Source organism: Tupaia chinensis, unplaced genomic scaffold (genome assembly GCF_000334495.1).
Source record: "Tupaia chinensis unplaced genomic scaffold, TupChi_1.0 Scaffold000074_1, whole genome shotgun sequence".
NCBI lineage: Eukaryota > Metazoa > Chordata > Mammalia > Scandentia > Tupaiidae > Tupaia > Tupaia belangeri.
The window spans coordinates 1211494-1235757 of record NW_006159534.1 but is presented as its reverse complement, the minus strand read 5'-3'; the positions used below and the strand labels follow the sequence as shown (position 1 = coordinate 1235757).

General features: G+C 38.5%; 1 protein-coding gene across 2 annotated transcripts in view; it reads right to left on the bottom strand.

The window, feature by feature from the left end:
- Positions 1-24264, bottom strand: part of AXDND1 (axonemal dynein light chain domain containing 1) — a 132705-nt gene that overhangs the window by 84110 nt on the left and 24331 nt on the right. For both annotated transcript variants that reach the window (XM_006142312.1, XM_006142311.1), the window contains exons 5-11: positions 24121-24206; positions 20276-20332; positions 19514-19616; positions 14315-14436; positions 6767-6907; positions 5446-5550; positions 1042-1162 (exon numbers count right to left, since the gene is read on the bottom strand). In XM_006142312.1, coding sequence (XP_006142374.1) covers positions 1042-1162; positions 5446-5550; positions 6767-6907; positions 14315-14436; positions 19514-19616; positions 20276-20332; positions 24121-24206 — 735 coding nt within the window. The remainder of the gene's footprint in view (positions 1-1041; positions 1163-5445; positions 5551-6766; positions 6908-14314; positions 14437-19513; positions 19617-20275; positions 20333-24120; positions 24207-24264) is intronic.

The window sequence follows — 24264 nt, the reverse complement described above, 5'->3', positions numbered from 1 at the left end:
AGTTTTAAGGTTTCATATCATGTTTAAAAGGGATTCCTCATGGAGCTAGCAGGTGGTGTGGTGATTAAGGTGTTAAGACTCCCACATGGGCGACCATGGTTCAAGTCCCAGACCAGGTAGCTTACTTTCTTCTCTCTCTCTCTCTCTCTCTGATGAATTACAAGGTAATAATAAGGGGCCAGCAGATGGCATAATGGTTACGTTGCTGGACTCCCAGATTGTTGAACCGCAGCTCGAGTCCCAGACCCGGTGGCTTAAAACTCACGCCGGGTGCGTGTGCGTGCGTGCCCAAGATCCCAAGAGGAGAATGGAGGAGAAGGGATTGCGGCGTGGCCATCCCCCCTGGGGGGTGATTTCTCGCTTTCTGTCTCTCTGTCTCTCTCTGGCGAGCACACGCATCCTGTAGCAAAAATCTCTCTCTAAAAAAATTCATTAAAAAAGAAGCTCATAATTTGCTATTAATACTTATAAGTCCCAGAGGTCAGAAAAGGCCACCAACAAGTAAATATTTCAGAAATATAGGATAGCGTAAGACTCTACTATTTCCCTAAAGCATTACTATAATGATCCACCAGATGCCATATTTTAATTCAGTCATCATCTGAACAAGGTAACAGAACAAGACTGCTGTGATAATCAGTGATCCTAGCATGGTTATATGAAAAAATGAAGAACCATTTTGAAAAATGGTTATATGAAAAAATAAGAACCATTTTGTCGTGCTTACTACTAATAAAAATTAAAGTTAAAAATTTTAACATGTTCCCAAACAACAAAAAAAGAATTCTTATTCCCACTTCATAGGTACTGGTGGGAAAAAAAAAAAAGAGCCCTCAATTATGCAATAGCTAGGTACCCAACAGAGAAAAGAAATAAATAAAAATTTAATGTTCCCCTTTCAAGACCCACAAATGCTACATTATTCATCAATACATATACACAGTCTTTTAAAATTTTTGTCCGGATTACTGAAAATTGTTAAACTTTATGAAGAAAAATAAAAAAAACAAAAGTCTGAGTTGTGACTCCAGATGAACCAACCTTTCGGGCCAATTTGTATGTGGCTGAGCTCCAGATATCTCTTTCTGCTATTAACTGTCTAATATCATTCTCCATCCTTCCTCTTTGTAATGTATATAAGTCATGGTATTCTTCCACAATTCTGAAAGAAAAATAAGAAACAGCTATATAGACAAAAAAAAATTTAAGGTGTATCAAACACTGTTTTGAAAGTAAAGCTGAGACAACAATGTCAGTACAGAGACACTGAAAGAAACAATTCATTCTAACAATCAATGTACCAGGAAACAACTATGATGTCCCTAAACAATACAGCCTAGAGAAATATAAAGAAAAAGCTGACAACAACACAGACAAATGGAAAAACCCATATGCACCTTACACTCACCCTCCACCACCTACTCTCTGCCGTTTTCCCCATTTACAATGTTTAGCATTTACACACATCCCTCCACCATCACATTTCCATCTCTGCCATAGCACTCTACAAATTAAGTGGGGATATATAATATGTATCTTTCATGGTCTGACTCATTTCACTCAACATTAACTCTTCTATATTCATCCTTTCTTTTTTCTTTTCTTTTCTTTTTCTTTTTTTTTGAGAGGTTTTTGCTATAGGGTGCGTGCGCTCGCCAGACAGAGAGAGACAGAGAGACAGAAAGCGAGAAATCACCCCCCAGGGGGCATGGCCACACCGCAATCCCTTCTCCTCCTTTTTCCTCTTGGGATCTTGGGCACGCACACACACGCGCCCGGCGTGAGTTTTACGCCACCGGGCCCGGGATGCGAACCACGGTCGACTACGTGGGAGTCCAGCGACATAGCCATTACGTTAACTGCTGGTCCCAATTTTTAATCTTACTTTCCTTTTTTGTTTGTTTGTTTAATTGCTAGATGGTATGTGCACTCACTAGAGAGAGAGAGAGAGACAGCGAAAGAGAGAAAGAGGAAGGAGAATGTACCCCATAATGGGATGTAGTCATACTTTAATCCCGTTCCTCCATTCCTCCACATCATCAGAATTGGAGCCACTTACAGGCACATGCTCAGTGTGTCTCTAAAGCTGCCCTGGCAACTATGGTTGACCATGTGAGATCTGGCATTCTTAACCACTAGGTCATAGGACCAGCCCATACTTTTATTTACATATATGTGTGTGTGTGTGTGTGTGTGTGTGTGTGTGTGTGTGTTAACTTACTTAATTTTATTTATTATTTTTATTCTTTAATTTGACCAGAGAGTGAGAAAGCAAGCCACCAGGTCCAGGGCTCAAACTGTGGTTAGCCATATGTGAGTCCAGCACCTTAATCACCATGCCGCCCACCAGTCCCTTCTTTAAACTTTTTAAAAATAGATTTTACTGTTTATATTTGAGGTTTACAAAATGTTTTTAATTTTTAATTTCGTTATGTTTAAATTTATTATTATTATTATTATTGTTGTTGTTTTAATTTGACCAGAGAACGACAGAGAGACAGAAAGAGAAAAAGCAAGCTGTCAGGTCCGAGACTTGAACTGTAGTCAGCTACGTGGGAGTCCAGTGTCTTTAACCACCATGCCACCTGTTGGTCCCTACAAAATGTCTTTAATACAGAGGTAAATACAGCTACATACAGATTAGGATATGTATAATCTCACATTGTTACTTTTCATTTGTGTGAAGAGAACCTAAAATCTATTCCATAAAAATTGTTACCTATTTTTTAATCTATGTTCTTTTATAAGCAAAAAATTCAAAAAATGGTTGAAAAAAATAGAAACAATTTTTGAGACAATGTCAATAAATAAAGCTCTTGGGAGCCAGACAGTGGTAATAGCAGTAAAATGTAACACTCTGCAAGGCTGACTCACAAAGGAGAGTTCTGGGTTCATGTCCAGAAACTTCCCTGAGTACACCAGGCACACTTGTGCCATAATCCAGGGCTGGCTAAAGATGGGTATGGATCAAGGTATCAAGGTCTGTTGGGGATGCTGTCTTTCTGTCTCCCTTTTTCTCTCATTCTTGGGAGAAATAAATAAATTAACTGAAATAAATAAAACTTTACTGGAACACAGCCATGACCACATATTGTCCTTGGCTGCTTTTAAGCTATAAAAATAGCACAGATTACAAAGGCAGTCTTGAGTACTTGCATCAGAAACCACATCTTGCTATACGGCCCTTTACAAAAAAAACCTTTGTAACCCCTAAAGTAGAATAAAAATATAAGACCGTAGTAGATTATCTAAAATCTAAAAAAGGACTAAACTCAATTACATCACTAATTAAGAAAATACAAACGAAAACTAAATACCTTTTCGCACCCAGCAAATCGATTAAAGATATAGACAAAAGAGCTCTCATAAGCTTTAGCTATTTAATTTAATACTATAAAGCAGTAAAAATACATTTATTTGTCCTATATGCATCCTAATGAACAGTCTCAAGTACTGTTCATTGGTAAAAATTGGTAAAAAGCAGATTTTTAAAATAAATGAAACTATATTAGTGTTTGACAGATAACTGTATAGTAAAATATAAAAGAATGAACAGAATATTATATATCAACTGCTGACCAGTGGTGATTAACTCCAGACAGGATAGAAGAATGGAGATATATATTTTTTCTTTCTTTCTTTTTTAAACTTAAAAAAAAAATTTTAAGGTTTTGGCTATAGGGTGTACGCACTCATCAGAGAGACAGAGAGTGACAGTGAAAAGGAAAGTCAAAGTCACTCCCAAGGGGGATGGCCATGCTGCAATCCTTTCTCTTCCATTCTCCTCTTGGGATTTTGGGTATATACCCACATGTGCCCTTCATGAATTTCCTCTCAGGTTACCAGATCCAGGACTCAAATTGAAGTCAGCCATGTGGGAGTCCAGCGCCTTAACCACTATGCCATTTGCTGGCCCCAAAACATCAAATATTTCTATAAAATCTTGTTCCCTTAAAAAAAGGGCACGAAGGGGGAACCGGCAGTTAGCGTAATGGCTATGTCACTAGACTTCTACGTAGTCAACAGCGGTTCGGGTCCCGGACCCGGTGGCTTAAAACTCACGCCGGGCATGTGTGCGTGCGTGCCCAAGATCCCGAGAGAAGAATGGAGGAGAAGGGATTGCGGCGTGGCCAACTCCCCTGGGGGGTGATTTCTCGCTTTCTGTCTCTATGTCCCCCTGCCTGTCTTGCGAGCGCATGCACCCTATAGTGAAAGCCTCTCCAAAAAAAAAAAAAAGGGCATGAAGCAGGGTAGTGTAGTGGTTAAGGTACTGGACTCCCAAAAGGCTGACCACAGTTTGAGTCCCGGACCTAGTGGCTTGCAATTCACTCCTGAAGCATGTGTGGGCAAGCCCAAAATCCCAAGAGAAGAATGGAGGAAAAGGGATTGTGGTGTGTCCGTCCCCCCCTTGGGAGTGATTTCTTGCTTTCTCTCTCTGTTTCTGTGTTTCTAGCAAACACATGTACCCTAGAGCAAAAACCTCTCCAAAAAAAGGGTATGAAGCAAGTATGACATATATTGGCTAATTTGGTAATTCAGGATGGAGGGTACATGAGTGTTCATTATCATGCTTTCTTTTTCTGAACTTTGAAATATTTCTTGACATTAAGTTTCATAAAAAGGAACTAATAAGTGCTTACTTACATTAGCTCCATTAATCTTCATTAATGGAAAAAGAAAAAAAAAAAAGGAAAGAAAGAAAGTAGCAGCTTTGGGGCCAGCAGGTGGTACGGTGGTTAAGGCACTGGCTGACCATGGTTTCAGTCCTAGACCCGGTGGCTTGCTGTCTCACTCTCTCTCTCTCTGGTCTCTTAAAAATTTAAAAACAAAGGAAAGTAGTAGCCTGCAAATCTCATATAACAACCAATGCTGAAATCAACAACCTGTCTCTGAGAGAAAGATCATGTTTTATTTTTCTTTTTCTCACTTTTTTTTTTTTTTTTTCTGAGAGGTTTTTGCTATAGGGCATAGGCGCTTGCCAAAAAGGCAGAGAGGGACAGAGAGACAGAAAGCAAGAAATTATCCCTCAGGGGGATGGCCATGCTGCAATCCCTTCTCCTCCATTCTCCTCTCAGGATCTTAAGCACACACGCACACGCGCCCAATGTGAGTTTAAGCCACCGGGTGTGGGACTCAAACCACAGTCAACTACATGGGAGTCCAGCAACATAGCCATTACGCCAACTGATGGTCCCTTATTTTTCTTTCTCTCAGAAAAAGAAATTAACTATTGGGTTGTCAGAAAAGTCATGACATATTTTTTCTATGGAAAATTTTTTCTATGCAAAAATACATCATGACTTCTCTGACAACCTAATAAATTCAGATAAGGTAAGCTATATGTGTTTTTAGAATTCAGAAAGTTAGTATCATATACATCATTTCAGAAGCTATATGAGCTTCTCCTCTTCCCCTTATGTAAGCTATACAACTTAAGCAACTCACTTGGCATTCTTTTCAGCATCTAAAAGAGCTTGTGCCAAATCCTTATGAGCCTTCTCTGCTTCCTTTGTTAATTTTACATCATGAGCCCGAACCAGACACAGTTCCCTGAAATAAAGGAAAGAAATTTTAAACATATAGTTGAAAAGTTTCCTCCCAGGAAATCAAATTTATACTCAGGCATCTTTTCTGTTATCATGTATACCTCCTGTCCTAGTTTTTACCTTAGAAACAAATCAAGATATCTAGTGTACATTCTAGATGTAATTTTTTTTTAAAAGAGAGATTTTTGCTATAGGGCATGTGTGCTCACTGGAGAGACAGAGACAGACAGAGAGAAAGTGAGAAATCAGCTCCCAAAATGTATGGCCATACCACAATGCCTTCTCCATTCTCTTGGGATTCTGGACACACATGCATGCACCCATGCCCAGCATGAGTTTTAAGCCACCAGATCTGGGACTCAAACCATAGTTAACTATGTGGGAGTCCAGCAACATAACCATTACATCATCTGCTGGTCCTTTTAGATGTAATCTTGACAGGTTTGGAGATGACAAGAAAAGGCAGAAAGAAGGTGTGGAAGGATCTTTACAAATGGAGCAGAAGCAAATGTGGACAGCAAGGCTGCTCTGCTATTCCACCCTGTTCTCTGGCACGCCTCTTGATTCTTGCCAATACTCATCTTACCACAGGTTAGGTGATTTCCCATCTTGATTGCTATTAGTGTTTACTCTCTTTGGGATTTGAACCTTAACAACCATTGTGCTGCTCTATAAACCTGGTAAATATGAACATCCGTATCTTGGAAGGAGTTGTATGCTAACCTGCGTAACCTGTCTTTCTACATCTGAATCTCTGAATCTACAACTATATCCAATTCTTTCTGTTCTCTTGCTAGACATGAAAAGAAGATGAAAGAATCTTCAAATTTAATCACTCTATTCTTCCTGAACTTTTTTTTTTAAGAGAGATTTTTTTCTTTCTTTTTTTTTTTTTTGGAGAGGTTTTCGCTATAGGGCACAGGCACTTGCCAGACAGACAGAGAGAGACATAGAGACAGAAAGCGAGAAATCACCCCCCAGGGGGGATGGTCACACCGCAATCCCTTCTCCTCCATTCTCCTCTCGGGATCTTGGGCACGCACGCACACGCACCCGGCGTGAGTTTTAAGCCACCAGGTCCGGGACGCAAACTGCAGTCAACTAAGTGGGAATCCAGTGACATAGCCATTACGCTAACTGCTGGTTCCCCACATTTTTAACTCTCTTTAGAGACATGGCTTTGACTTTAGTTTTGTGTTTAAGATAATCACAGTTTTTACCTGGTCAGTTCCTCAATAACATTCTTGAAATTATACAGTTCTTCTAAAATGCGCTGGTCCATCACTCGCTGAGTGACCAAGTCTTTATAGAAGTCAATCATCTGTCGGGCAGTCTGATCAAGCATTTGTACATATCTCTCTCTGCATGAGAAAGAAGGGAAACAAGACATCATACAAAAGGAAAGAGAAAAGGAGCTGGAAAATATGCCAGGGAGAAAGGAATGTTAGGGGGAAAACTAGTAAACAGACATTCACAAAAGAAAGGAATCTAGGCATTTTCCTGCCATGCTCATAAAAGTGCCTAAACAATTGTGGAGAATTAGAATCAGAGCCATAATTATTTAGAACATAATATCTGAGATATAAAACAAAACTAAGGACTTATTTCTTCTAGATTATAAATTCTCTGAGGATAAGAATGATGTCTTACCTGTTTGTATCTTTTTTTTTTTTTTTTTTTGAGAGAGCTTTTTGCTATAGGGCATGTGCACTCACCGGAGGGACAGAGAGAAATAGAGAAAGAGAAAGCAAGAAACCACCCCCTAGAGGGGATGGCCATGCTGTAATCCCTTCTCCAATCTCCTCTCAGGATTCAGGGCATGCGCGCACACACGCCCAGTGTGAGTTTTAAGCCACCAGGTCCAGGAATCAAACCTCGGTCGACTAAGTGGGAGTCAAGCAACATAACTATTATGCCATCGGCTGATCCCCATATTTGTATCTTTACCCCTAACGGGGTGCCTCAAACATAGTGAGATTTTTCATACGTTGTTAAATTCAACTTTTCTCAAATTGACTAAATATAAAAAGATACAAACTATTTAAAAATAAACATCTTTAAAATAAATAAGTCATTTCTTTTGCTTCTGAACACAACAAACAAGATATTTGGAGATGATCATAAATGATAAATTCCAAATTTCACCACTGAGCAGTCTTTATTTATATTAAAAGTGTCTAGTCATTTTACTCTAAGCCTGAGGTCCTAGATTATAGTATATGTGAGTCAGACTCCACATTTAGTCTAATCTCTAACCCACTAACCCAGAAAGAATTAATATCTCTGGCTTAAACACTTAAAGTATCAGAAAGTTTATCAGTTCAATATGTAGTTTATACACTGAAAAGTATCAACTTAAACATTTTCTTGGGCTAGCAGGTGGCATGGTAATTAAGGCATTAGATTCCCACAGGGTCGATCATGGTTTAAGTCTCTAACCCAGTAGGCTTGAAAAAAATCACACCAGGTACATGTGTGTGCATGCCCAAAATCCCAAAAGAAGAATGGCGAAGGCACTGTGGCATGAACATCCCTCCCTGGAGGGTGATTTCTTCCTTTCTCTTCCTCTCTCTTTCTCTGGTAAGTGCATGCACCCTGTGGCAAAAAACATTAAAAAAAAAAAAAAAAAAGAAAAAAAACACCTTTTAGGACCTTTTCTGGAAATACAGGGACTAGATACTCTGAAGGGCCTTCTCGTTATAATACAACTGATGTCTTATTATAATACAACTAAGTAAGAGAACATATTTTTCAAAGTATTACCTGGCTTTCAGGAAAAAAAAATAAGTCTCTAGGGATGGAAAACAAAAAGAATAAACACACCAAAACAGTAAGCTGAAAATGGAGTGAGAGTTGTATTAATAATATCTAGTAAGCAAATCCAAGGTCAAGGTTGTTCCCAGGAAAAACAACCACACTAGGACTTAGAGACTAAGCCTTGGGCCACTTCAGAGTCAGGAACCAAGACAAAAATAGGACGACTACACGAAGCCTGGATTCCAAAAGGAAGCAAATGCAAATTCTCTCTCTTAAGAAAATATCCTTGGGACCAGCAGTTAGCGTAATAGCTATGTCGCTGGACTCCCACGTAGTCGATTGTGGTCCACGTCCCGGACCCGGTGGCTTAAACTCACACCGGGTGCATGTGCGTGTGTGCCCAAGATCCTGAGAGGAGAATGGAGGAGAAGGGACTGCAGCTTGGCCATCCCCTCTGGGGGGTGATTTCTCGCTTTCTGTCTCTCTGTCTCTCTCTGTCTGTCTGGCGAGTGCACGTGCCCTATGGGGAAAAAAAAAAAAAAAAACTCTCCAAAAAAGAAATAAAGAAATAAATAAAAAAGAAAATATCCCTGATTTGTGACCTGAGGATTCCATGGTTAACATCAGCCAAATATTAGCTCCACAAAAAAAGATTACAAACTACTAATGTAAATAAACCATCATTATGAATGAGACTCAGAAGAAACAACAAACGGCAGATTTAGGTACTAAAAAGTTTTCATATAATGATCAGAATTGCAATATAAGACCATGCATAATATCCCTCAAAAATAAAAGATGGGACCTAAAAATGAACAAGCAACAACAATTACCATGTATGATAACACAGACATGAAGATAAAGAATTCTTAGAGGAAAAATTGTTGAATTAACAATAGATGGGTTCCAGCAGAACAGACACAGCTAAGAATGTAGAAACGTCCTAGAAAAAATTACTCAAGAGTACAACGCAGAGATAAGGAGATGGAATAACAGGAAAGATTAAGAGACAAAGAGGATAGAGTGAGAATGTCTAATATAAATCTAATCAAAGTTCCAGAAAGAGAAGTGGAGAAGAGACATCAATCAGAGATTACCTCTGATAATTTTCCAAAATTTACAAATGATTAATCAGCAATACTGGCATAGATATAAGTATAGGAAACATAAAAAGAAATCTAGAGTTTAATTTATTCTCCTGCCTGAAATAACAATAACAAAAGAACATTTTTGAAACACTTCCTTAGCATTAGGAAATGAAAGGAAGTAATCCTTAAGAAACCAGAAATAAATAGGATGAGCCCTACGATTGTCCCAGCTTAGTGCCTTGGAAAAGTTTCTAGGTCATAGCACAAGGACGGGGAATTCAATAAGATCCAGCAGACTCCTGAGTTAAGGAGACAGATCTAAGAGTCTAAAAAGATGAAAGCAGAAGGCGTTCAGAGGGAAGAATACACAAGACAAAAGAGTTGCACAGGATCTGCAGAAGGTCCCCCTTAAATGTTCACCTAAGCACTATCGGAGCATAAATTTGAGGAAACTACCTAAAGCCTGGGAAAGAACTACCTCGGAGGTAAGAGTACCCAGCTCTCATACATGACCAGAGGTAGTGCCTACTCAGACCAACCAGACTAGAAACACGAGTGATTCATGGGGCATTGGATACACAAGTCTTGCCTCAGTAGTTAGAAATAATTAGTCCTAAACTGAGCACCAGTCTAGTCCCAGCAAAGACCTAAAAGTATTAACTTGTTTTCAAATAACTTATTGTACCTCCGAAAAAAGCCAAAGAATACTTTAAAAGGGACCAGCAGATGGCATAATGGCTATGTCTCTGGACTCTCAAGTAGTCGACCATGGTTCAAGTCCTGGACCTGGTGGCTTAAACTCATGTTGGGAGCGTGTGCATGTGTGCCCAATATCCCCAAGAGAAGAATGGAGGAGAAGGGATTGCGGCTTGGTCATCCCCCCTGGGTGGGGATTTCTCTCTGTCTTTTTGGCAAGCACATGTGCCCTATAGCAAACACCTCTTAAAAAAAAAAAAATTGTAAGAAAACAATATATACACAGTATCACAAGACCATGTGGTGGTACAGTGGTAATGCAGCTAGACCCACAGGTGAAAGGCCCTGGGTTCACTCCTGAGGGCTCCCTGTGTATATGAGGCATGTGTGTATGCTTATAATTCAGACCAGCTGAGACTGGGAATGAATTATGGCATGAAGACCTATAGCAAAAATCTCTCTTAAAAAAAAAAAAAAAAGAGAAGTCAAAAGGGGGCCAGCAGGTGGTATGGGGGTTAAGGCACTGGATCTCACATGGCCAACTATACAGTTCAAGTCCTAAACCTGGTGGCTTGAAAAACATGCTCAATGAGTATGCATGCTCACCAGAAATTCTAAGAAGGGAATGGAAGAGAAAGGATTGTAGGCCATGTTATCCCCCGGGGGTGATTTCTCACTTTCCCTCTTTCTCTGTCTCTCTTATGAGTGCACACACACCCTACAGCAAATATCTTTAAAAAATAAAAAAGTAGTAAAAAGGTTTGAATAGATATTCATACATACATACACACACACACACACACACACACACACACAAATATGGCCAATTAACTCATGAAAAAATATTCAGAATCACACCAGCAGGTGGCATGATGGTTAAGGATCCCACATGGCCAACTCCGAAGTTAGGAGTCCCAGACCCAGTGGCTTGAAAAACACACCAGGAGCACATGTGCATACCCAGAATCACAAGAGGAGACCAGAGGAGAAGGGTTCCAGTGCAGTCAGTCCCCCTGGGGGGTGATCTCTCACTTTCGCTCTCTGTCTCTCTCCAATGCACACACTCTATAGAAAAAAAAAAAAAGTTAAAAAAAAAAATTCAACATCATTAATTGGCAGGGATTTCCTGTAATGTTAGTTAAAACTCTAACGAAATACTAGAGCACACTGATTAGAGTATCTAAAATTAAAGACTTACAATACCATATGCTGGCAAAAATGTAGAACAATTAGAGCTCTCATACATTGTTAGCGGGAAAAAGTAATGGTATAACCACTTTGGGAAAATGTATGACAATTTCTTATAAAAATAAACTTACACCTACCCTGGGAACCAGCAGTCCCACTCCTAGGTAGTAACTCAAGAACATATTTTCATGGAAAGACTCATACAAGAACATTTGTGGTAGCCTTATCTATAATAGTCTAAAGCGGAGCTGGCAGGTGGCATGGTGATAAAGGTTCTGGACTCCCACATGGCTGACCGCGGTTCAAGTCCTGGACCTGGTGGCTTCCTTTCTCACTTTCCCTCTCTCTCTTTCTCTGTCTCTCTCATCAAACTGGAAAATAATAATAAAGTTAAATAAAATAATAGTTTAGAATTTTAAAAAAGTCTAAAGCTAGAAACAATTCAGTGTCCACCAAAAGGCAAATAAATAGCTCTTCTCCTTAGCGGCCCGAGGTGATCTTTAAAAATGGTTCACTATTCACTTGACCCAGAGAACCCCACAAAGTCATGCAAGTCAAGAGGTTCAAGTCTTCGTGTTCACTTTAAGAACACTCATGAAACTGCTCAGGCCATCAAGAGTATGCATATCCGAAAAGTGACCAAGTATCTGAAGGATGTCACTTTACAGAAGCAGTGTGTGCCATTCCGTCGTTACAATGGCGGTGTTGGTAGATGTGCCCAGGCTAAACAGTGGGGCTGGACACAAGGTCGGTGGCCCAAAAAGAGTGCTGAGTTTTTGCTGTACATGCTTAAAAATGCAGAGAGTAATGCTGAACTTAAGGGGTTAGATGTGGATTCTCTGGTCATTGAGCACATTCAGGTGAATAAGGCACCAAAGATGCGCCGTCGTACTTACAGAGCTCATGGACGGGTTAATCCACACGAGCTCCCCCTGCCACATCGAGATGATCCTCACTGAAAAGGAGCAAATTGTTCCTAAACCGGAAGAGGAAGTTGCACAAAAGAAAAAGATATCCCAGAAGAAACTGAAGAAACAAAAACTTATGGCATGGGAATAAAGTCAGCATAAAATAAATGTAGATAAAAGTAAAAAAAAAAAAAAAAAGGCAAATAAATAGACAAACTGGTTTTTGTACCATTCATACAATGGAATACATACCACTTGGCAATACAAAAGAATAAGGCACCAATACGCACAACAGTGTGGATGCATCTCAAAAATATTATGTTGCTAGCCGACCACAATTCAAGTTCCAGACCCAGTGGCTTAAACTCACACTGGACAAGATCCCAAGAGGAGAATGGAGGAGAAGGGATTGTGGTGTGGCAATCCCCCTTGGGGGAAGTAACTTCTCACTTTCTGCCTCTCTGTCTCTCTCTGGCTTTCTGAAGAGCACACGAGCCCAATGGCAAAAACCTCTCCAAAAAAAAATTATGTTGCATGAAAGAAATTCTATGATATACAAGGGGTTTTCAAAAAGCTCATGGAGGGATGGAGGGATCATTAGATGGTGTAATGATTATGTTGCTTCGACTCCTTTGTAGTTGACTGTGATTCAAATCCTGGACTTAGCGGCTTAACACTCATGCCGGGTACATGTGCAAGCATGCCCAAAATACTGAGAGGAGAATTGAGAAGGGATTTTTGTGTGGCCATCCACCCTGGAGAATGATTTCTCTCTTTCTGTCTCTCTAATTGAGCACATACTCCCTATAGCAAAAATCTCTCTCTAAAAAAAAAAATATATATGTGTATATATATATACACATACATATACACACATATATATATAAGCTTTTCTCAGAGGATTATGGCTATGATTTGCCTGCTTATGATTGTTGTTTAAATAGCCTCGGATAAGACCTCACTCTATTTTGATCCCTAGAATCTAACTCTTGAAACCAACTGTTAGTCCTTTCCACAACTACCCCTCATAAGGGGAAGGTTTGTATACATTATTGGCCATCTAATTCTTTTGCCTTGTTTCCTCATATGTCCTTCCTGGCTTTGTTCTTAGACTGACAGCTCAGACCCGAGCTTTTCGGGTCTTCATTCTGATCCGGCACTCTCCGTCTCTTGATGGCATTCCATTTATTCCTCTGTATCCAATCTTAACCAGTCTCTTATTAATGGCTTTGCTCCTTGTTTCTCAGCACAGCTACACAGAGGGAACTCAGCTTCAACAAATCAGGCACTGGACAAATAGGGCACGTTGTTACAACCAGGGAGGACTTCAAAAAGTTAATGGAAAATCTAATCATAACACAAGTTTGTTTTGGTGTGAAAAAAATTGAAATCCGTGCATAGTTTTATTCAGAATACATGTTTTCATTAATTCTCTGAAGACTCCCTCATATTAATTCCCATTTAGAAGATACTGATATTCAGAGAGATCTAATAGTTCCATGGCAAGTGGGCTGCAGATTATATAGCTATATAATTTGAGCCCAAGTATTTTGACTCTACTATTCCTTATAGCTTTCTAGAAAGTACCATAATTACAAGAATTATAGTAACAATAATATTTATCATCATAGATAATAATTATATTTGCTGAGTATTTACTTGTGTGTTCTCATTTAAACCTCACCACAACCAAATGAAACATCTCAATACTTGGCACAGAGTAGAGAATAAATATCACTGATTTGTGATCAGTGAACAAACAGACACATGGACACTTTCACAGTAGCTATTATCTTCATTTATAGATGAGAAAACTACGAAGTTTACTAAGCTCACATATCTACATAAAGATTTGAAGCCAGATTAGTCTGACTCCAGAGCCTATATTTTTTCACTATTTCACATAGCACTTCGCTTCAAGTCATAAAAGAATATGGTGTCAAACATCAGCTTAAGGAAGTTCTCAGCTACTGTATTTTTACTATAGAGAATAAAATTAAAATGCATTTATATTCTTTATTATCAGTAGAACAGAGAAGCATACTTTTGCGGCTTTCTCAGAAGTAGATATAAAAGCAATTCTAAGATAGAACTTAAAAGGAAAGTAGGCTATTCCAATAATAGCTCTAACCTGATTTTGGAAAGCAGCTCTCCTCTATCCACACAGTCCACACTAACTTGTCGAATAAGTTCATGAAATACTGTATTGTAAATAGTCTGTTCTTTCTTCAATATATGTAGTAGTTTGTGCATCTAACAGAAGAAAAGATAATTCATAATTATTATAGTCTTTAAAAACCATTTTAGGAAGTGAGCAATCTGCATGTGAATTAGTTTTAGAAATACCTTGATTAACTTGTTTCACTTACATTTGCATATACATGTATATGTATTTGTGTGTGTGTATATGTATATATATATATTACAGAAGTAATGTGTGACTTTAAAATCTAATTGTAAGCCAATTTGTGTGATGCACTAAGAAGTTCACAGTATCAATTTATGTTATACCTGTCAAAAATACAAAACCTGAATCTAATTATAGGTATACAGCAGAAACAACAAAATTGAGGAACATTCTATAGAATAACTAGCCTGTGTTCTTCAAAATATCAAGCTCAAAACAAAACAAAAGAAAAAACAAAGGCTGTTTCAGAGTAAAGTTGTCTAAGATAACACGACAACTAAAAGTATCATATGACACTGGGAATTTGGAATAGTGGGGAAAACTAGCTATAAAAGCCATTATAGAGACAATTGATGAAATACAAAATTTGAATGTGGATTTGGACTTTGTTAGACAATACTATCATATCAATGTTAAATATTCTGATATTGATAACTAGATTAAGGATACATAAGAGAACGGCCTTGTATGTAGGAAATGCAGATGACTCTTGAATAATGTAAGGGTTGTGATACCAATTCCATGTGGCCAAAAATCTGTGTAACTTTTTTTTACTAATAATTTGTCAGAGGGCACATGTGCTTGCCTACTATTGGGTCATTGGAAAAGTCATGAACCATTTCTGCATAGAGAAACATAGAAAAAAAATCATGGCTTTTCTGGAGGCCCAATAATAGCCACTATTAACCAGAAGTCTTACTGATAATATAAGCAGTTGACTAACACAATTCTGTATATTATATGTATTATATATTGTATTCTTACAATAGAATAAGCTAAAAATGTTATTTAAAAAAACATAAAGAAGAAAAAATATACTTAAGTACTGTACTGTACTGTATTTATCAATATCAAGAATGCATGTCATCAATTTACAAGATCTGTCTGTTTAAACCCGCTATAGTATATTCTTGAGTATATTCTCCTAAAATTCATGTGTTGAGCATTGTAACAGGATTGAGAGGTGAAAACTTGATTCAATTATGGTATCAAAAGGTGAGACCTTTGGGAAGAGATTACAATTAAGGTCTTTAGGGCAAGGCCTCCATGATGAATTCTGGTGGGATTACAGGGAAAGGAAATGAGACAGACCACATTCTGCTCTGCTCAAGCTTCTGACCTTCACCACATTATGACAGAGCTGGCCTAATGACAGTTCCATTCCTTTGGACTTCCCTGCTACCAGAATCATAATCCCAATAAGACTCTATTGTTTATATATCACCCAGCCTCGGACATTTCTGTTAGCAACATAACAGACTGAAACAGTACCTATGTCAACACTGTCTAATATGGCAGTGGTCCCCCATCTCTTTTGGCACTAGAGACTGGTTTCATGGAAGACAATTTTTCTATGGAGCAGGGTGGGAGGGATGGTTTGGGGATGATTAAAGCACATTACATTGGGACAAGCAGATGGCATAATGGTTATGTCATTTGACTCCCACATAGTTGACTGTGGTTTGAATCCCTGACCTGGCGGCTTCAGATTCACACCAGGTGTGTGTGTGTGCATGCCCAAGATCCTGAGTGGAGAATGGAGGAGAAAGGATTGTGGTATGGCCATCCTCCGTGGAAAGAGATTTCTCACTTCCTGTCTCTCTCTGTCTCACCAGTGAATGCATACACCCTATAGCAAAAATCTCTCTCTAAAAAAAAAAGTACATTAGGGGCCAGCAGTTAGCATAATGACTATGTTGCTGGACTCCCTCGCAGTCAACCATGGTTCAAGTCCCAGACCAGTGGCTTAAAACTCACACTGGGCGTGTGTGCGTGTGTGCCCAAGATCCCGAGAGGAGAATGGAGGAGAAGGGATTGCGGTGTGGCTATCCCCCCTGGGGGGTGATTTCTCGCTTTCTATCTCTCTGTCTCTCTCTGTCTGGCGAGCCTATGTGCCCTATAGCAAAAACCTCTCAAAAAAAAAAAAAAGCACATTACATTTATTGTGCACTTTATTTATATTATCGCAGTATAATAAATAATGAAATAATTATACAACTCACTAAAATGTAGTATTTGCAGCTGCTCCCCAGTGCTAGCATCACCATCTCAGTCCACCCCAGATCATTAAGCATTAGATTCTCATAAGGACGTAACCTATGAATGCATTCATAGTTCACAGTAGGGTTCATGCTCCTGTAAGAATCTAATGCTGCCACTGATCTGACAGGTGTAATGCAGGCTATGGGGAATGGCTGCAGATACAGAAGAAGCTTTGCTCACTTGCCCACTACTCCCATCTTGCTGCACAGCTAGGTGGACCTGTCCCTACTGTAGATGGAGATCAGCAAGTGGCGTGGTGGTTAAGGTGCTGGACACTCCCACATGGCCAACCACAGTTCAAGTTCCAAATCTGGTGGCTTGCTTTCTTGCTTTCCCTCTCTCTCTGGTCAAATTAATATAAATGAATGAATGAACAAAATGAAATATTATCTTCAAAAAAACACTGTAGATGTTACATATATTACTAACACTAGACATGACAAATGAAAAAATAATGAATTCCTTGGTGTTGCAAGGTTTACTTTATTGCACTAAACATGATGAAAAAAATAATAAGAACAGCAAGAGATCACTTTCCACTGGGATACACAATTTACTGGAAAGGTAAAATGTTCAGGCAATGTCTTGCTTTGTTTCGTTTTTAAGCTTATTTATTTATTTCATCCACGATAGAGAGAGAGAGATACAGCACTCCATCAGGGTCTTCATGCCATGACCCGTCCCCAGCCTCAGCCAGCTTGGGATACAGGAACACATGCATGCCCACTATTTACAGGGAGGGCACAGAAAATGAATCCAGGGCCTTCCCATGTGTGTCCACTTGTCTGGTCCCACAGGTAACATTCTAAGAAAATAGTTGTAACTCTTGAATGCACCTCAATAGCAGTAAGAGGTGGCTACAAAATTATTACAGTGGTACAATATGTACTATAGTAAATTTTATACAGTTTTCTTTTTTTTTTAGATTTTTGCCATAGTGCACATGAGAGAAACAAAGAGAGGGAAAGTAAGAAATCACTATTGCCAAGCAGGATAGCCATGCCGCAGTCCCTTCTCCTCCATTCCCCTCTCAGAATTTTGAGCATACACATATATGAACCCAGCATGTTTTTCAAGCCACCAAGTCCAAGACTTGAACTGCAGTCAGCCATGTGGGATCCAGCACCTTAACCACCATGTCTCCTGCTGGCCCTTAAGTGGTTAGATTTAATATTGCATCTTTATGTTTGTTTATATTTCTCTTTATTGTGAATGTGACATGTATGGTCTGTGTGTATATATATTTTGACAAATCTTAACTTCCTATAATAAATTTGTGTATATTTTATAGTAGTAAGTAATAAGATAGACTAGTATCTACATATATTTTATGCATTCACTATATATCTTTTTCTTAATTTTTTTGCTATTTCTAGGCTACATGGTTCATCTGTGAGTTTTTTTAAATTGTTACAAATCTCCAATAATTTTGCTAATATATATATTGAAAAAAATCCACATGTAAGTAGACCCACACAGTTCAACCTATGTTGTACAACAATCAACTATATACCCTAAAATATTTAGTAGTAGACTAACTTACTCTAAAATGGTTCAGAAAAAAAAAAACTATACATATATAGATAGATAGAAGGGGAGCAAGAATAATAAACAAAGTACAACATAACGAACTGGGTAAAGGAGGCCAGCAGATGGCATAGCGGTTACATCACTGGACTCCTACATGGATGACTGCTGTTCAAGTCCTGGACCTGGGGCCTTGAAAATCACATGGGACAAATGTGCATGTGTGCCCAAGTTCTCAAGAGGAGAATGGAGGAGAAGGAATTGTGGCATGGCCATCCTCCCCAGGGGGAGATTGATTTCTCATTGTCCCTCACTGTCTCTGTCTCTCTCTCTCCAGCGAGTACACACGCCCTATGGCAAAACTTCTAAAGAAGACAAAAAATAATTGGATAGAGAATCTGGGTAAATATTACATAGGTGTGATTTATGAACTTTTATGCAAATTTAAAATTCTATACAAATAAAAACTTACAGAACAAAAAGAAAATACCTTCATAGAGAAAAAACTGTATCTACGTAAGACCAAAAGAGCTCTTTTATTAAGTACAAAATAAAAGTAACAAGTAGTAAGAAAGAATTGTTTAATTAGTAGTTTTATTTAGAATTATTTAATTTTATTTATTTATTTTAATTAGACCAGAGAGAGAGAGAGAGGGAGAGAGAGAGAGAGAGAGGCAAAGTGAGAAAGCAAGCCATCAGGTCTGGGACTTGAACCATGGTCAGCCATGTGGCAGTCCAGCACCATTAACCACGCCACCTGCTGGCCCTGGATGGGTTTTTTAGTGGTACTTAATAAGGATCTTAGAATCAATATTTCCTCAAGTTCAATTAAGTGCAGTAAAAATAGTAGTAACAATTCATTATACAATTTACCAGTTGCCAGGTACTTTATATTAATTTTGTCATTTAATCTCTACAACATCACTTCTTGGCTTTTGGCTAAAATTAAGTACTATCTTCACAACACCCCTATGAGACAGATACTATTATGATCTCTAATTTACAGATGAGGAAATTGAAGCACCAATGCATTAACTAACTTGCCCAAGGTCACCAGTAAATAAATGGCAGAGTCTAATGGCAGAAGTCCACCCCAAGCAATCTGCCTCCTGAGTACATGCTCTTTTTTTTTAAAGGAATGATTTATTTTATTTATTCATTCATTTTTATTTTTTAATTTGACCAGAGACACACAAAGAGAAGAAAGAAAGAGAAAGTGAGAAAGCGAGCCACCAGATCCAGGACTTGAACCACAGTCTGCCATGTGGGAGTGTCCAGGGCCTTCACCACCATGGAACTTGCTGGTCCCAGTACAGGCTCTTAACCACTAGGTTACATTAACCCTGCAATTACCTTGGTCGGTCCTGAGTATTCCTGACTTTCCACACCAGCCCTCTCTAGCATGGTATCCATCACATTATTCAGCTGGATCACTTCTACTCTTTTATTAGGTTTCCTAAACGATTAAGATGACAGACTTTTGTAATTAGTGCTAAAAAAAAAGTTATTCACAAATGGCAAAAATAATGCATATAAACAAATGTATATTCTCTGGAATATTAAAAATATTTGAAAACATTAGGCCTATATCTATTGTTCTAGTGAGATATCAGTAATACAGTGGGGAAAGAAAAGAGAAACATAAATAGTATCATCCTCTCTTTTTTAAAAGAAAATGATTTCAAAAATTGTATATACTATTTTATAATATTGTAAGAACATAATAAAAGGGAAGAGATAAACCCAAAGTAATTAACATTGGTAACCTCCAATAGGAAAGAAGAAAAGGGGAAAGGGAAAGACTTAAACAAACAAACAAAACAAAAATTGTAGCAAAATGGAGAACTAATAATGGTTAAATGTACAACATGAAAGTATTTTATAGTACTTGAATATTATGCTATATATATAAATATATGCAACTGAATAAATTAAAATACTGGTTAGATAATGAAATTGTAGGAAAATTTTCTTTTGAGTTTCTGCTATAATTTCAATATTTTTTATTTAATAAAAGTACCAAGAAAAAGGGATATATATATATATATATATATATATATATATGCATAAAGATATTCTCTATGAGAAATACTTTAGAAAACAAATTGTACTTACATGGATGGGAAAAGCAATAGCCTGTTTTCACTATCTGTGAGGAGAGTAGTATATTTGCTACAATAAATAAGATAGAAACATGTTATTTTAAATAAATTTTCTAGCCTGTTTATTAATTATCACACATTGCAAACACAGATTCTTGGTTTCTTTTTGCTTTCTTCCTTTTTTTGAGAGAGAGAGAGTTTCTTTGTTTTAGGGTCTGTGCACTTGCCAGAGAGACAGAAAGAAAGAACATGAGAAATGATGCCCCAGGGAGGACCATGCCACGATCGCTTCTCCTCCATTCTCCTTTTGGGATTATGGGGATGCATGCACATGTGCTCGGTGTGATTTTCAAGTCACCAGGTCTGGGACTCAAACCATGGTCTGTCATGTGGGAATCTAGCACCTTAACCAGGTATGCCACCTGCTGGCCCCAGAAGGTTTCTAAGTACCATTCTCCACTAAAAGAAATCAGTGCTCCCTGGAAAAGTTACTCCTGGCTCATTCCAAGGCTGGAGTTGGGGAACATAACATAATAAACTGAAGATCTCATGGAATTGATAAGCTTGGAGGTCCATAATTTGCACAAAAGATCTTATCTAAATATTCTCAGATATCCACAGACACAGATATAATGACATTTATCATATTTGGAACAATTGTAGAAAAGGAGATTTAACATATTCCTTGATGTATTAAAATATAAAAATTTCCTTGATTAATTTTTACAAAGGTATGGGGCCGGCAAGTGGCATGGTGGTTAAAGGCGCTGGACTCCCACATGGCCAACCATGGTTCAAGTCTCGGACCTGGTGGCTTGCTTTCTCACTTCCTCTCTTTCTCTCTCTCTGTCTCTCTCTGATCAAAGTGGAAAATAATAATGATAATAATAATAAATAAAGTTAAAATAAAATAATTCTTTTAAAAAATTTTTTTACAAAGGTATAAGGAAGTTCTAAGAATATTGAGGTCAACAAAGTTAAGTGACTAAGGGACCAGTAGTTGGTATAATGCCTGTCACTGGACTCCCATGTAGTCGACCACGGTTCGAGTCCTGGACCTGATGGCTTAAACTCACACTGGGCGCATGTGCATGCATGCACAAGATCCCAAGAGGAAAATGGAGGAGAAGGGGTTGCAGTGTGGCCATCCCCCTGGGGGGGACGATTTCTTGCTTTCTATCTTTCTGTCTCTGTCTTTCTGGCGAGCACATGGCGCCCTATAGCAAAAACCTCTCCAAAAAAAAATAGGTCAGAAGCAGAGGTGACAGAACCCTAGTTTTCAGACTCCCAACTATATTTGTCTTCTGAAAGTAATGATTTGCACCTAAATGAGTATCACAATTAACTTTCTCCTAAGAACCACATGGAAATCTATTCATTTCTGTTTATAGATATCATTCTTCTTCCCCTAGTTAGTAAGTGTGCCCTCTTGCCCTCTACTGTAACCATTGATGACTAAAGTCTATTTTAAGAATTTAGATCAATCCAGTCTCCAGGGCACAAAAGATTCAAAATACAATTTCAAAAATAGGTGTGTGAGAGGAAATGATATCCCAGGAACAATTAGCACAGCTTGTACCTAAATCTTGATTCTAAGTGCCACTCTCCACTAAAAGAAATCAGCACTCCCTGAAGAAATGACTCATGGCTCATTCTAGGACTGCTATTGTGAAATACTAGATGAACATGGAAATCTTATCAAGCCAGAATATAAGAGTTTAAATGAGAATGGGGATATATTCAAAGAACACAAAAGAGCTGCCACTGGTCAAATCTCAAAATTTCTGAACATTAAAATATAGTAAAGAGTTAAAACCCAAGCCGGCAAGTGGCATAATGGTTAGGACACTGGACTCCCATATGGTCAACCATAGTTTGAGTCCCAGACCCAACAGCTTTAAATTCACACCAGGTGCATGTGTGTGCATGCCCAAAATTCAAAGAGAATGGAGGAGAAGGGATTGAGGCATGGCCATCTCCCATGGAGTGGTGATTTCTTGCTTTGTCTCAATCTCTTTCTCTCTGGTGAGCATATGTGTTCTATAGCAAAAATCTCTCTCTTAAAAAAAGAAAAATTAAAACCCATCAAACAAAACAGGAATCCAAGAGTCTATATGGTAAAATACCAACTAATAAATATAGAAGAGACGATACTAGAAAAAGTCATTAAAAAGACTGTAACTACTAATATACACTAAATATACACTAAGGTATTCAGTAGTAAGGGTCCATGACATACCAAACTCACTCTTGAATAGTTTTTAAATGTGTGTGGGTGTGTTTGTTTGTGTATACATGCACGTGCACAAGTGTGTGTGTAAAAGCAAATGATCCAAAATGCAAACACCTCATGAATCAGAATAGAAGACATACGGCAGTTCCTAAACCTATATTTGCCACTTTTTTATAAGTTTGAATTAAATAAAAATTAAAAGTTACCCCCAAAATAAGTTCCATTTAATTCTCTCAGGCCAAATGTCGTTATAAAACCTACCATCTGGCCAGTCGTATGGTGTGGTAGTTAAGGCAGCTGGAACCCACATGGCCAACTTTCTTGGATCAGTGACTTGAAAAACATTCCAGGCACATGTGCATGCATGCCCAAAATCCCATAAGAAGAATGAAGAAGACATTGCAGTAGGGACATTCCCCCTGGGGGTTCTCTCTCTCTCTCTCATACACATACCCTGTAACAACAACAAAACAAAACAAACAAAAACAAAAACAAAAAAATTACCATCATAGGGACCAGCAGTTAACGAAATGGCTATGTCGGTGGGCTCCCATGTAGTTGGCCGCGGTTCAAGTCCCGGACCCGGTGGCTTAAACTCACGCTGGGCGCGTGTGCATGAGTGCCCAAGATCCCGAGAGGAGAATGGAGGAGAAGGGATTGCAGCATGGCCATCCCCCCTGGGGGGGTGATTTCTCACTTTCTCTGTCTCTGTCTTTCTGGCGAGCACACACACCCTATAGCAAAAACCTCTCAAAAAAAAAAAAATTACCATCATAAAGAAATACCATACCAGATAACATATACATTGGATGAGAATGATGGCTTTTGGATATTTTATTATAAAACCTTAGTTTGAAGTTTTCATTTTTTGAAGTATAAAATATTCAAGTGTTGTTTCAGAAAATAAAAGCAAGATCATATTTTCAATTCTATAAACAGGAATCAAAGAAAAAAAGATCTGCAGTCTGGAGTGAATTCCTAGAGCATGCATCCATGACAACATAGAGGCTAAGAGGGCTACTTTCCTTTGTTTCCACGTCATTGCTCAAAATCATCCCAAAAAGGCCTAGTGAGCATTCAGAACAAAGTTCCACTCTTTTAAAAAGTGAAATTAAACGGCAGGAAAAGAAAGAAAATCATTTAATCACTAAAATTCCAAATATTTTAAGTCTTTTTCTTTCATTTTAAAAACATCTTTCCTGGGGCCAGCAGGTGGCATAGTGGACATGGCATTCATAAGGCTGGTTTCTCATGTGGCCAACTGAGGTTCGAGTCCCAAACCTGGCAGCTTGAAACTCATGCTGGGTGTATATGTGCATGTGCCCAAAATCCTGAGAGGAGAAGGAATTGCAGTGTGGCTATCCCCTAGGGAGCTGATTTCTTGCTTTCTGTGTCTTTGTCTCCTCCCTCTGTCTTTCTGGTGAGTGCCTACACCCTATAGCAAAAATCTCTCTCTCTCTCTCTCATATACTTTCTTAAATTGTGTTAGGGTAGCTGGCTCAAATGTTTCTCATTTCATTGCAAATATTGCCAGGAACATGAGAGTACTTTTCTCTAGTTCTTCCACATCTGAGGAGGGGAAGGGTTCAAGTTGTCAGGTATTCAGTACATAACACAGTACTCACTCATCATGACACTCCAAACCTGAGACTCCTGTACTCGACACGATATGAAATTCTTCAGGAACCAAAGTATCTGTTAGTGTCTTTGGCTTTAAAAAAAAAAAAAAAGGCAAAAAAGATAAAAGGAAAAGAGGGAGAGAGGGAAAG